General features: G+C 35.1%; 1 protein-coding gene across 1 annotated transcript; it reads left to right on the top strand.

Moving 5' to 3' along the window:
- The first annotated feature begins 2,712 nt into the window (after window positions 1-2,712).
- On the top strand, window positions 2,713-3,124 carry LOC106299714. Its single transcript, XM_013735754.1, has one exon. It carries the CDS (start codon window positions 2,791-2,793, stop codon window positions 3,058-3,060), a length of 270 nt encoding a protein of 89 aa, XP_013591208.1. The 5' UTR covers window positions 2,713-2,790; the 3' UTR covers window positions 3,061-3,124.
- The last annotated feature ends 12,001 nt before the right edge of the window (window positions 3,125-15,125 follow it).

Here is a 15,125-nt window from a genome sequence, read left to right as displayed (position 1 = left end):
CACTATCGAGGAGCCAAGGAGCCGCATTGTAGAGTGTCGCTTGAGCAGCATGAACACGAGGTTGCCACGGCTGAGACGACACACCTTGTGTTTGTTGTCTAGAGTAGCCGTGCAGTTGAGGACAGCGTCTAGCACTATGGCCATAGACAGAACATATTTGACAGTGGCCTTGATAGCCTCGTCCATCGCCTGATTGTTGCGATGATACAAACTGTTGTTGCTGACATGTTTGGTGATTCCCTTGATAACCACGTCCAGATCCTCCACGTCTGGTGTTGTTCTGACGGTTATGGTGATTGTTGGAAGAGCCCCGGTGATTACTATAGTTGGCTGTGGCCGGAACAGAGGGAACCAGCGGTGAGATAAGTTGAAGCTTTGCCTCATGATTGAGTAGTTTTTCATGTATCTCTGTAAGAGAAGGTGGAGCTTCACGTCCTACAATTTGATCATCTACGGTCTTGTAGTCCTCTGGAAAACCTTCAAGTATGTGTTCAATCTGATCCTCTTGATCCAAAGGCTTGCCAAGTAAGGCTAGCTGATCGAAACGAGTAGTAAGACCCTGAAAATACACATTGATGGACTTGTTACCCTTTGTCCAGTTCTTGAGATGTTGACGGAGTTGTTGATATGGGCTCTGCTCAGTTTGGCATAGGTCATGTTGAGCGTTGTCCAAATCTCAGCTGCAGTGTTCGCAGTCGACGTAAGCGGTTGCAAAGATGTTGTGATGGCTCCTAGCAAAGCGCTGTAGATCAAACGATCTTGACGCTTCCACAACGTATAGGAGGGGTTGGGCACAGATCCATCATCAGTGTTGATCATGGGGGATGGGACTACAGTCGATCCATCAAGGTGTCCAGCCAGATAGTACCCGTCAAGTAAAGCATGAACCTGTCTGCTCCACATGAGATAGTTTAAGGAGTCGAGTTTCGTTACGTTCATCATGTTGACATGGAGGAGGCTCGTGGTGTTGGAGACAAGAATGGTCTCGTGGGTTGAAGTCGATGAGTTGTTGCTCGCCATGAGTATGAAGAAGAGAGAAAGAAAAATTTGAAAAATTAGAGATGGCGGCTTAGATTAGGTATAAAAGAGTGCTCTGATACCATAAAAGTATTATGACTGAATGAATACGTTAATTAGAGATGATTACAGTATTTATGCAGATGTACAGGGTAAATGTAGAATATAGTAATTACAAGGAGGTTCTCTATCTATATCATATTTCCTTAACACCCTTTTCTGTTTGTAAAATTTTTTCGATCAATAGATCGATCTTGATTTTCCGAATGCGGATCTAGCTCTTCGCTATGGCGAGTCTTTTGGTGTGTGTTTCACCCATAAAGAGAGCTGGTTACAACGATGATGTTTTCCTCTGTTTTGGATTGAATCAATAAAGGTTCGATCTTGTTTGATCAGCAATATCTCAAGGGTACTCTCTTTCTTCATCTCTACATATCCCTATTGCTTTTCCGAGATCCTATACCTTATTATCGGTTATGCTTGATCTCTATCTTTTGAGGAAGTCAATCTTTGCTTGTAAATTGTGATAGGCCGAAGTATATTTCAATATGACAAAGAATCAAGTTTTGCATGTTTGTCTTCATCGGTTGATCCAGTTTAAGAAAAGTTGAAGCTTATTCTCTGTAAGTGTTTCGACAATGACTGAGGTCAATTGTTTGAGGCTTCTTGGCGAATTCACATCTGGTGTAAATGTTGAAGTTTTGGAGGCAGAGGCGTTTAAGCAAATGGAATCAGTTTCAGATTTGTTCATCAGAGTTTGGATGCGGCCACCGGCTTTGGTAAATTTTCCAGTGAAGAAGCAACTTGTTCCCCTGTGCAACACGTAGCATCTACCCTGGCTTGATTCTGGACGCATGTGAGGTCCTGGATTACTTTTTTGGCAGTTAAAAAATTTGTTACTTTCGATTGTAATTTTTTGTCTTTTAAGAGGTCCTAGATTATTTTTTTTTGGCAATTTACAAAATTGGTTGAAAATATAGGAATGCAGTGTAATTTAAAAAAAAAAAAAATTGTAAAACGATGACATATGTGTTCAAGTGACTTGTGTTTTGAAATATAAGAGATTATACCAATTTGGTTAAGTTCTTATGCATCATGCTCCCTCCTAGATTAACCTGGCTGAGGTTGTGATGATGACGGAAGCTCGGGAGTTGGTGCCCAGCAACTTGGCAGTGTGGCTGAGGAATCAAAACTACCCATTCTTAGGTTGTACCAATTTTGCTTAATTCCGTTTCTCTCGTAACTGTGTGATGTCCTCTATGGGAGAATTAATAAATGAAACTTTTTATTTAAAAAGAAAAAAAGCAAAGTGAGTAAACAGTTTTTTTTTTTTTGGTCAAAAGTAAACAGCTTTGTTAATGCAAAAGTATGAAGTTGAGTTTAAGAAAATAATCAATCGAAGGAATATATTTGCACGAGCGCCAACTAAAGTACAGGAAAATCAGGTGCGCAAAGCCACACTTGCCGTAATCCAAGACCTCTTAAAAGACAATATTGACCCTCATCCGACTTGTTCTGAGTTGGGCACAATGGTAATTCGACTAATCAATTCATCGAACTTAAACGACGAAACTTGGGAAAACCAGGGAAATATAGCGTCTGGTTTTACACTAACAAGCGGCAAACTCTAATCCTATTCTTCTATATTATATAAACGGACTCATCAACTCTCATCTTCTTCATCGACAACTTTCACAAAGCAATTATCTATTTACACAACCAAAAAAAAAGTAAGAGTTTCCGCGATTAAGAAAAAAAAAACACAGAGAAAAGATGAGTTCAAGGAGCAAAGCATGGTTAGTGGCAGCAACTATTGGAGCTGTGGAGGCCTCCAAAGACCAATTAGGTTTATGCAGGTGGAATTACATGATCCGATCGGTGAATCAACGTATCCGAAACAATGTGAGATCCGCTACTCAGGCGAACAGGTTCTCTTCTTCGTCCACCACCGTCGTTGCTTCCGGTAAAGATGGTGACAAGGCCAAGAAATCTGAGGAGTCTCTCAGGACAGTCATGTACTTGAGCTGTTGGGGTCCTAATTGATGAAGACAGATCTAAGATTTTTATTATATTTGCCATCGATTGGGTCCGACAGGTTGTGTCTATGTGGTGAAATCGAAAGCTTAAGAACCTTAAATAGACGCTATGAGTCTTGGGGTTTTTTGATGGATTCTTTCGGGATACAATTAATGACAGATTCAAATTGTACAGAATGTAGAGATTAATATAAAAGTTTATGTTCATGTTACTGTATTCATTTGTTTGACGAATCAAGCTTGCCATTGTTTTTGCTATCGAAGTTCACTATATGCTCTTCTTGGAATGGGATTTTTCTTAAAAGGGTTTATTTGTGATATAACTAAAAAAAGTAAAATTAGTTTTGTAGAAAAAGAATAGAAAGAGATAAGAGAGAAGAGGAGAAAATGTGTGATTTTCATTATATAATGAACTAAGGGAGGTCCGCGTTAATCGCGAAATTTGATAGATCGAGTTTTATAAAATATTTAATTTTGTGTAAATGATATTTATGTTAAGTTGGGTCTAGGTATGATTTTGTTGTATACACCAAATTTCAATTATATAACTAAAAATGACTGAATTCTTAGTATTGTTTCTGTTTTTATCCCAAATTATAAGCTTTTATAGTGTTTTAATTTTATAACATTATAAAATACATAAATCAATTAGATTCGATCAAAACAGAGTGAGGTGGAGTTTTCTAATACCATTATATTATTTTTTGTGAGAATTTAAAATATAGTGGAGAATAAAATTTTTATTTAGAAGAATTCTCTCTTAAAATTATTATAGTTGTTTTGGATAATGTTAGTAATTGATATTATTAACAATTGTTGTTGTTTTCGTTTTGACCTTTCTTCGTTTCTTTTATGTGATATTTTTGGGTAATATTTGCTTATATATATTATGTAATTAATTGTACTAATAAATTTATTAATAAGGAAGAATGGCAAAATAAGAAATAAAAAGAAAAGACAAAAAAAGAATTTTTTTTTGTTTGTTTAAAATAATATTAATATTTTTTTTTTGAAATATTCGTCATTTTCTTCGTTCATTTAGGTTGACAATTTTATAATCCGATTTAATAAGAGACCATCCAGATAACTGATGTCTGAATATCCAATAAAATGTGTTTTTAAACATGATTGTTGATTTGGTTAGTAAAAATAAATTAAAATCATTTTAAAAATTTATATTTAGTGGAAAAAAAAACATTGACTTTTAAAACTATAATAACTAAATAAGAAAATAATGGATAAAAGTATTATAAAATTATATAGATAGAAATAATTTTAGAATATGTCATAAAGTTCTTTGTAAATAATAATATAATACATTATTTTTAAACTTGTATATGAAATTCTATTTATGAAGTTGCTTACGACTTCACATAGAAAAATAAAGGAAAAGCAATTTAGAAACTCTCCGTCTAGAGTTGCTTTAGTGGCAATCTCCAACTTGTAACAGATTCTTCATGTCCACTGTAAGAGTTCATGTTTTCTCCACATGGTTTATGCTAGTAAACTCTCCTACCTTACCATCAACCTAACAAAAACGAATTGATCACCCAAACTTATTAGTATGTCAGTTATCTCCCTAGATATTAGCTCCATGATATTCTCTTTAGTAACTTTTTTTCTCTCGAACTCAAATTCCATCCAAGTAATGTACTGACACTAAGGTTCCCTCTCCACTATCGCCAATCCTTTGAAACTAAAATGTGTCCAGTGTCAAATCCTTACCGGTCATCGGTACTAACCAAAAAAACATTATCTATTCTCCTTTGCTCTGAATCAAATAGTTACTCAACATCCAGGTTCTAGTAGACATCTCTCCTCTACTGCTCAAGTGTGGTGATCCCGACATCACTGAGGTTGTCCGACAACTGGTCAGAGCTTGGAAATAAAGGTATCATTTTCATCGGTAAGTAGAATGGAGTTTTTTTATTATTGTGGTTAGATTTAATACTCCAAACATTGATTATTTTATATTTTTGAATGTATTTGTAGTTTTATTTCTTTTTACATATTTTATTTGAAATTTACTAATTTAAATAATGCAAAAATGAATATATAATTCACAGTAATAGTAGACTATTTGTTTTAAAAATGAAATCATAGTTCTAACTATTAATATTTAAATAAAAATAAGACTGAATATTTTATATGTTATTATATTTGAAGACTAAATAAACAATATTATCCAATAACAGATTAGGTTTTGTAAGAAAATTGTACTCACTATTTTTGTATTTTTAATATTGGCTTTCTTATATATAATTAATTTATTTTAAGAGAAGGTTATTGTGTTTTATTTCAAAAAAATTATCTGATTTATTTAAAATATTATTTCTTTTATACATATATATCATGTTAAAACAATTTTTTACTAAACTTCTGATTAATCAATGTTTATTCACCCAAATTTGCAATTTAGACTTGTGTTTGGTATAACATTAAATATATATATTTACCCCGGTTTAGAACATGTACTATGAAACAAAAGCATCACCAACCCCTCAAAAACTAGCAAGCAAGCAACCAATATCATATAATTGATACACTTATAATAAGTTTTTTTCCGACACACAAATAACCTTACAAACGAAATAAGCAACATGTAATAATACTGGCGCCAAAATAGAAGTTGTTCAGGCCCATCCTTTTAAACAATATTGTAGCACTCGTACGCAGGTTAAGCATAACCCTTCACCTCCTGCAACAAATGTTGAAGAGCAAATCGACACTAACTAACCTGTCCAATATCATTGAGAACAAACAAAAAGGTAATAAGATTCCGTACAGCAATAAGGAATAGTAATACATGATCTTCAGATGTAGAGTACAACAAAGCGTCATTGTTTCCGGGTGTTAGGAACTGGAAGCCTGCATCAAACGTTTTTTATATATATTATTTATATGAGTCTGTCATTTCGAGGGCGAGTGATTCAGCACGACCAAATCTCTGGTGTAACGAAATGTAAAACATGTGCCTTAAATATCAGAACCTCAGCATCCTAAATTGCAATGACTGAGTCAACCTCCCCCATTAACTGGTTCCTCACACCTGGCCACAATGAAGTCTCCCGAACAGAGAATAGCATGTCTGAAAATCAAAGACTAAAGGCTTTAGACAAAAAAGACATTTCAAATTGAAAGAATGTTTGATACTATTAGCAGGACGCATCAGACTACATGATAACACAATGGGGGAGCGATCATAAAATATGCCAAGCTCTTGAAACTAACATAGTTCTTTAAATATTACATACAGAAGTTCAATACCTGATTTATAAAGATGATAAGGGTTATAGAAAGAGTGGCTCAGCTTATCAAAGCTTGGCTAATCAATCTGGCTTGGATAGCTATATGAGCATCACGCATCTCATACTCAAGTGCCCCTGTTAAAAAAAAAACTTAACGTGAGGAGAGAAATATAGAGCTCGGGCTAAACTCACCGATCCATTATTCATCTCATATTAAACCTTAATAACACAGTAAGAGACAATACATCAACCAAATCAATTTGGATTAAAGTGTCCACAAATAAGAGAAAGAAATAGGTTTTCTGTATTTAAACAGATAACCCTAGCAAGTGAGGGGTCAAGAGCATGCTCAGCATGTACCAACACACAAGTTCCAGATATATGTTTTAGAAAAGTCAGCCCTTTCAAATTGAATATGGTTCAGTATATAACATAGTCGAAGAGTTAAAGAAACATACAATAACCTTGTTTCTATGCTTAAGCCTGTGTTATTTTTTCAGATGCTTCTGCAATCGTTCCAGTGACGAAGCTATTGGCGAGCATCTATTGAACAACTCATATAAGCATAATTTCTCAGGCCACACAACTAAATGGGATCATGAGCAAATGATAAAAGTTTTAAAAATATATGAATTATAATGAACATAGACAGAGATCTTACGCAAGATGGAGGTTACAGCGGGATTTAATGATCATCACAGGAAGGAGGTTGTGACAGGATTCAATGATCGTCGCAACAGGGATTCGAGCCTCGACGGAGGAGATACAACGGCTAGCCTTTAAATCTGCGAGGATGACAGCAAAGTTGGCAATTTTCTGTGGATTTTTTTTAGAAGCTTATTTGTCGTTGATTCTTTTAGAAGCTTATGACTGAAGAGGATTGGATAGATGATTTTCATGGGAGAGGATGTACCACCGCGTTTGACATTTCTGGGCCCATAGAATCGCAGCAAGGTAACCTGAATAGTGGAAGAACACCTACAGGACTTCAAATCAGAAAGACGAATAAGTTTACTTCGCTGTTTAACCAGATTGAGAGGATGGTTTTGAGAGGAGGAAGGCTAGCCTATTTATACTCATATACACCACCTTGCAAAGGAGAAAATCACATTGAAGTCTAGATCGTGGTTGATGGAGATAAAGGGTTTAGAGCTATGAATATTTAACTGAGACGTTTTGGTTGACGAAAATGAAGATCAAACGACGCGATCGAAACCCTGCGAAGAGATTCATCGGGCTAGATTCTTTGAGTCAAAGCCCACAACAACAACAAAAAAAAACACATGAGTCGCTGATTACGCAGAGTATAAAGAGATGGGACAGGTGTCGGCATCTCCTTCCTCTATTTGTTGCGCTGGCAAGAGGAGAAGAGAGAATCCCCTTCTTCTTTATGTTATTAGATTATGAGTTTTTGTTTGGTTATATCACCTAATTTTCCTTACTTAAAGGTTCTGCATCAAACCAAGCCTTAAATACGATAATCACATGATCTATTAATGTTTGGGAAGTTAAAAGACTTGAAAGACATTAGTCACACAGAGAAGATTAACTACAGTACGATCAAACACATTAGCACCAATGAGAAATACTGGTTCGTACCTTATAGCTCTGGAAGAAAATAAAATATTTAAGGATCTACAGCAATGACTAGAATTATAAGAACAGTTAGCGAGTTCTTGTTATTGGCGTTTGTTTTATTGTATAGCCTCCGCTTTGTTTTCTTATTACTCTACCTTCTTAATTGTACCGTCACATCTAGCAATCTTTGGTATCTAAGCACTAACTGTTGGAACTAAGTTTTTGACGAAAGGAAAAAAAAAACACAGAATTCTGATTTGTTAGACTTTTCGGGTAGATTTTCCCGCTAATTCGGTGGTCGTTGGTTGCCGGATTATCTATTCTATTAAAATAGCAGTGTGATCCATTGATAAAAATATGGTCCAACTATTATTTCTTTTATCCTTATCATTATTTAGAATATTATGTATTATGTTTTATGCCATTAGACCTATATTTAAATTACCAATTGAAAAGACCTAAAAAAAATGTAAAACAAAAAATATAACCGATCCGCCCTTAAAAAAGGGCGGGTCAGAATCTAGTTACTCTTTAAAATGCTCGTAACTAGCACTAGAATCTAGTATATTCAATCGACAAAAACAAATTAAATTAAATGAGAAATGAAACAATGAAGTGAGGATCATGGATCATGGCTTGTAAGCGTACTCTTTAGTTTTAATTTTAAATAGAAAGCCCTTTTTCCAAAAAAAAAAAAAACAATGAAGTGAGGAACTTAGATTTAAACACAGTTAAAAAGGTGTCATATCGGGTAATTGTAGTTGTTTTTCTTATTTTTATTTGTAGATATATGTTTTTGACCCAACAAATTTTTTTGTGTAGATATATTCCTACTCCTAACATTATTCAAAGGTTTACACTTTACGGGAGAGAGGTTGTCTCCGCCGCACGGCTGAGTAAGGGATTTAACCAAAAAAATTTTTGGTCCACTATGCAATTTGTTTTTAAATGACGCGTAGTCGTCTCAAAATAATATGCATTTCATCTATTTTCTCAAGATATATTTTTAACGATAAAAAAAAAGATACTGGTGAAGAAGTTTCACAACGCCAACTTCTCAAGATTTTCACGTAATCTCTGCTAATGTGTACACGTGCAACAACTGTTACGGAAAATGGCTCCTTTACGCTTTTCTTTGTTCTTCATCGATATTTTTATATTGAAAACCAGCAGCAAAAAAAAGTCTCCCAAAGTAAGTCTCAGAGTGTTTCATGGAATTTGTAAATTGTAATTTGCACTGATTTTCACGAGTGATGCATGAATCGTCTACCATAATTTTATCACGGGATTCTCTTTCTCTAAAGTACAATCTCACTACGTAGCGAATTTAAGAGTTAAGAAGAGAAATATCATATTTTGATTCCATGATCGTTTACGAAAATGTTTTCTTAATCGTCTTTCTTTTCTTCTATTTCCTTATAATCGTTTACAGTATAAACACACTTTTAATTCGATTTTCCTACTCCTACAGAAATAACTCGCAAGTTTATAAAAAAAACACTTTTGTCATAATTTTAGTATAAAGAATTTTTGTGGGCCCTTTTGAGTAAGAAAACTAAACCATATAAACATTTTGGACCATTTTACCAGCTAAACAAGTAAACAAAAACAGAAAATTAATATTGGATCGTGCATAAATGCACCTCTAGCATATGCATAGAAACGGATTGGTGGGGTCAAAATCGGTCATCTCGAGATCAACGGCTAAGATTGCAATAACTCAGTAAACAGAATCGCAGAGATCAAAATAGCCAAAAATGTTGAGATAATAAATTAACATGTGTCGTGCTAACTTAGAAACGAGTAGAATAAATATATGAGTACCTCTCCCCGGAAAAGAAACAAAGCTATTCTTATCTAAACAAGAGCTATCCGAAAAAATATTTCTTCGGCTAGCGTTCACGAAACTAAAGAGTTCAACAAAATGAACTTTCGTAGAGATAAACTTCGGAGAGTTTATTTGGAAAAACTTTCATAGAAAACGCATCGAAATAGTTTTGTAAATTGTGTGAGAATATACGAAACCATCGACGGAGAACATAACAGATGAGACGAAGGAAGAGAGTGGTCTCATCGACTCTCTCTCCTCCTCATCGCCTTCATGTCCACATCGCCTGAGCCACATCGCCTTTAAGTTATCTCTCTTTCCTCATCACCCAGTCTACATTGAAAGCTCCTCAGTTCATAATGTTCTCGAGTGAATTCTGTATGATATGTTTTTCGTGTTGTTGCAATCAGAATTGTCTTTTTCTCGTAAAGTTTAGCCAAACGTCGCGTCAGAAATGGTTAACTTGAATACCATAATTTTTCTACAAAGACCAACGATACAAAAAATCGCAACTTTGAGTGAATTGACGATTTCTCTGAGAAAAGTGATAAGACGCATAAGTCGTAAAACGGTCCAAAATGGCCTAAAACACGACACATCCCACTTACGACTTAGAAACACGAAGCGGCCCAATGACAATAACGTTTTTTCTTGCTTGGAGAGGATAGTGGAAGTAAACAAGATAATGAAATATTTCCAAAAAGGATAAACTCGAATCTGGGTGGATAAAGAAGAATCGGAAAAAGAAGATATGAATCGCGGAAAGAGGTAACACGGCCAGATTTGAGAGAAAATTTAAACAAGACCTTGGACATTCATGAAGGGGATCACAGATGAAAGTGCTGAAAAAATCATGTTAGCTTAAGAGAACATATGATTTAGGTGGGTTGAATAGCAGGCTTAGACTTAGAAGTTTTTCTATTTGTTCTATTGTTCCTCACTGTTAACGGATTTCCGTACACTCTCTTGTGTGTAATTTCGTATTGAATTATTCTCGTCATAATCAATAAAACGCCACTGTGCAACTTTCCGTGTATGTGTGGTTGCGTAGAGAATCCAGATCTTTAAAGAAAGCTATGCTTTCTCCCATCACAAATTTTGACAGTGTGAACTTCGGTTCTCACACAGACCTGATACTAAACACTAAGATATAGCGTTAAGGTCAACAATCCAAAAAAATCGGACCTCAACCAATTAACTTATTTTTAAAAGGAAAGCCAGTATATATATATATAACAAGGCAAGCATTTACATACAAGTTAGTAGAATCCATCTAAGTAGTTTTGGTTTTGCATCCGTCTTTGCAATAAATATCTCAAAACTGTTTTTGCCAAATATCAATCCGTGTTCAAACCCCGAGATAGAATATAGTAGTTGATAGAATAGATAAGAGCATCTCCAAAAGACACTCTATAACTTCAAATATGAAATTTTTTCTCTTCAAAAAGAAATTTCATAACTTCAAATTTTAAATTTTGAAGAGTGAAACTCTATATTTGAAGTTTTACTACTCAAAACTTCAAATTTGAAGTTTCATATTTTTGTTTGCATTTTGGTCTCTACAATTACACATCGCATTTATGATTCTCTAATAGTTTTCCGTTTATCTTTTTAATCCTTACAAATTTTGTATCTCATAAATATTTCAATTTTTTTTATAAATTTAAATTTTACACATAAAATAAAATAAAATTTTAAAATAAGATTTAAAGTATTTTAAAAATATATTTATACAACAACAATATACAAAAAAAAAACTTAACAAAAAAAGCTTTTAAAAAATTACATGAGGACATACCTATTACACAAATTGAAATATTACAACAGCACTAATAGTCAGGTAAACTTGATCCGAAACCTCCAAAATCTCCAAAATATTGTCCAAACAAATTTTGTAACCGAAGATGGTTGTTGTTTTTTTTTTAATGTTTTTTTCATACGATTCTTCCTTGTTCAGATCGAATGTATTCACGAGTATTAATATCATCGGTAGAAGTTAAATCTTTTATCAATATTTATTGTCCTCTTTTACATTTTTTTTAAAATCTAATGTATTACAAGTATTAATATCACCCGATTTCAACAATTTTTAGTTTGTAATCTACAAATTAAAATTAAAGAGAGAGTCATTTTTACTTTAAAATACACTGGAATATCATATATGCATTACAAAAATAATTTTATGAAATATTATGGTATTTCGCTTAAATTTTAATATTAATTATGTTATTTATATTTTTTAATTTTAATATAAAATTTTATTAATTAATATTGCTGTAATATTTTATATTTGTGCTAGTAAAATTTTTATGAATTTAAATTAATTATGACAAATATAAGGATCACAATATAAAACGTTTTGAAGTTAGGTTTTAAGTTTTACTTTTGGAGAACAACACATTTAAATTTCAAATATAGAGTTTTAGAAACTTCAAAATAGAGTGTCTTTTTGGAGATACTCTAAGAAAATTTATTTTGTGAATTATGTACCTTTTTGGAATATGTGAATTATGTAGCTAAACTCTATTATACTGTGATATATATATTTTTTCTCTATACTATGACATATTAGTTTTTAACACCAAAACCCAGGATTGAATTAATGAAAAGTTAATATAGAGAAAAAGCTTTTTAACATTCTATGGTAACTAGTTCATTAGAAAATGTTCAAAAAGAAACTAGGTTATTAGAATGTCAAGCGGTAATGGTTAATATAAAGGTGATGTAATAGGCAGCAAAGAAAAAAAAAGTTACTAAAAAAAGGAAAAAAACCACTTGAGTTGAATGTGGGTAATTCGAGGCCAAGCTCCAAAACCAGTTGCCGAAACGCTGAAACCTTGGGAATCCATGATACAAAAAAACCCACTTCTGCCCTTTATTATATTCGTTCCAAACATTATTTTTTGAACACCAAATATTTATATTAAAATTAAAAAATCCCAATGGACTTTGGCGTTTACAACTGGAGATACACTCAACGGCAAGACGATAAGTGACGATAACTAAAACATAAAAAAGGATAGATGTGGTAAAAGAGAGAAAAGATTCACGGAGAACTTCATTGTAGATCCTAAAACCATTGTTCGAAAGAACAAGAAGAAGTCAGAGTTAATACTGATGTTGAAGTACCTAATCAATGGGTTTGAGAGCGATTAGAGACTGTCTCTGGCAATATCCGATAGTTGGCAGAAAATAATTGTGAGACTTCAGAACCGTAGCCAAATATGGTGTGATGAGGCCTTAGATGCCTGAGTTTGAAAATAAAGTTCCAAATTAATTTGGCAGAGGATGTGTCAAAGAATAAGGGACCCATGACACTGAAGGAATGCTTGAAAATTAAAGTGCGGCAAAGGCCCATTCTAGCATAGTAAGACGAGGCCCAAATGTACCAAGATGTGTGTCGGACTCACAAATCCTCGGAGATGGAAAGGAGGCAACAACACAGGGAAATGCCGGGAAAGGGAGCACCAACCGAACAGCTTCTCTCACTGGAGCACTGAAGAGTCTTGGTGGGGCATGACAGGGAGAAGGTTACTTAGATCACACTAACACCGGTGGCCACAAAGTGTTACGATGGCAGCGGCGTTAAAGGAGATGCGTCCCGGGAGATTGGAAGGATGGGACAGTGCGGCGGAATGGTTGACGAAGAGGAGAATACCCTTTTAAGAGTAACTCGATCCACACGTATTGTGGGGCCAAGCCTATTTAGGAAGCAGAGCGCATTGTTTTCCTCATGATTTGAGAAATGAAGAGTATATACCGTACATCAAAAGTGGAGAGGAGACCACCTTCATTGATTTGTCGGAGAAGAACGGCACAGTCACTGAAGAGAAGCCATGTCGGGGAAGACTTCATCATCAGGAGAGGCGAAGAGGGGAGACAAACTCCGAGAAGCCTCGGTATCTATATGTAGTTCACGACGAGATCCTGCGACGGTTTATAGATATGGAGCTAATGGTTGATGGCTAAGCTCATGGCTTTTGGGAGATGGAAAGAGAGGGCTCAACTGGTGAAGATGGAGCTCCGGTGACAATTTAGCATAATCGGATGAGGCAAGAGATCATCGGCAAACAGAGGCAGATTCAACGACGCTAGCACTCAGAATGCAAAGATCAGCGGGGGGGGGGAGAGAGAAGATATCACACAGATTGACGTCGTCGAAAGGACCAACCGATGGAGAGAGTGCAGCATGAGCTGGTTCCATGGATCGTCTCCTTCGAGAAAGCTGCCAGGATCTTCTTCCACAGAGATACAAGGCGAGCAAAGACGGTATAACACATAGACAACAGTGAAAGAGCTGGTAGATTGAGAAAATTTGTAATGGCGACGAAGAATCCGGCGCGTGCAAGAAAACGCGTCACCGGCGCTGTAAGGCATGGTACTAACGTTTGTCTCAGAAGTCGTGCTTGAGAGCGTTATGCGGCGGACGAACTCTATACGGGAATCTACTTTTACCAATTCGTCCTTAACATTTACTACTATAAAATAAAGAGTAGTCTAAGCATATAAAAATGAAATATTAGATGTTATCAACAGCCTAAAATGGTAGAAACCGAAGAAAAATCAGCAGCTTAATGCATCTGGTTTTCAATCCCACTTCAGCTTTTAAACGCAGTTTTTGTCTGTTTTCAGTTCCTTGTAATCTAGCCTTCAGTCCCTATTATCTTCCATTGGAGAATTCACAAACTTCATAGCTAAATCCAAATATGTAACGGAACATACAAAAAAAACAGATATTCCTCTTAAATTGTTCAATCCAATTTTAAGATGAATTCTACAAGAAAGGCATGGACGTTGGCGGCAAGCATCATAGTCGTGGAGACACTTAAAGACCAGTTAGGCGTCTGCCGGTGGAACTAAGTTCTCCGTTGTATCTCAACATGATCCAGAATAATGCCAGATCCATTTCTCATACCAAAAGTATTTCTTTCGCATTTTCCATTGTCTCCGCCTCCATCGCCTCAGATGATACAAAAGTCCTGTTCTTTTTGGAAACGCCGCGGCAGCATCGGCGTTTCAAAAAATACGAAGGAAATAAGTATCTTTTACGGCATCGTCATTAATTGATGTCGCTGGGTTTTGGTAAAACAACTGATCCTCCATCTTTTACGGTCGCTGCGTCAAATTCAAACGACGCTCGAAATTTCAGCGGCCGCGGCGACTCCATTTTCGTTTCTCTGATTGTCCGTTGCGGCTGTTTTTAATCAGATCATCAAAGAATTTCTTCCTGCCCTAACTTTATTTTCTGCCGCAGCCGCAAGTAGTGGCGTTTATAAAACGAACAAGCCTAAAGTATGCTGATGAATCCCTACAAAATTTAATGTACTTGAATTTTTGGGGATCCAACTTGATTCAGAGGTTTCATTATATTCATTCAATGGATATGCTTAACAAAATCAAAATCAAGTCAATGTCCGG

This window comes from Brassica oleracea, chromosome C6, assembly GCF_000695525.1.
Source record: "Brassica oleracea var. oleracea cultivar TO1000 chromosome C6, BOL, whole genome shotgun sequence".
In the NCBI taxonomy this organism is placed as follows: domain Eukaryota; kingdom Viridiplantae; phylum Streptophyta; class Magnoliopsida; order Brassicales; family Brassicaceae; genus Brassica; species Brassica oleracea.
Note: the sequence above shows the minus strand (reverse complement) of the source record. Positions and strands in the feature narration are given on the sequence as shown.

Coding starts and splice junctions, on each gene's coding strand:
- LOC106299714 (XM_013735754.1), top strand. CDS start 2,791: ATGAGTTCAAGGAGCAAAGCATGGTTAGTGGCAGCAACTATTGGAGCT.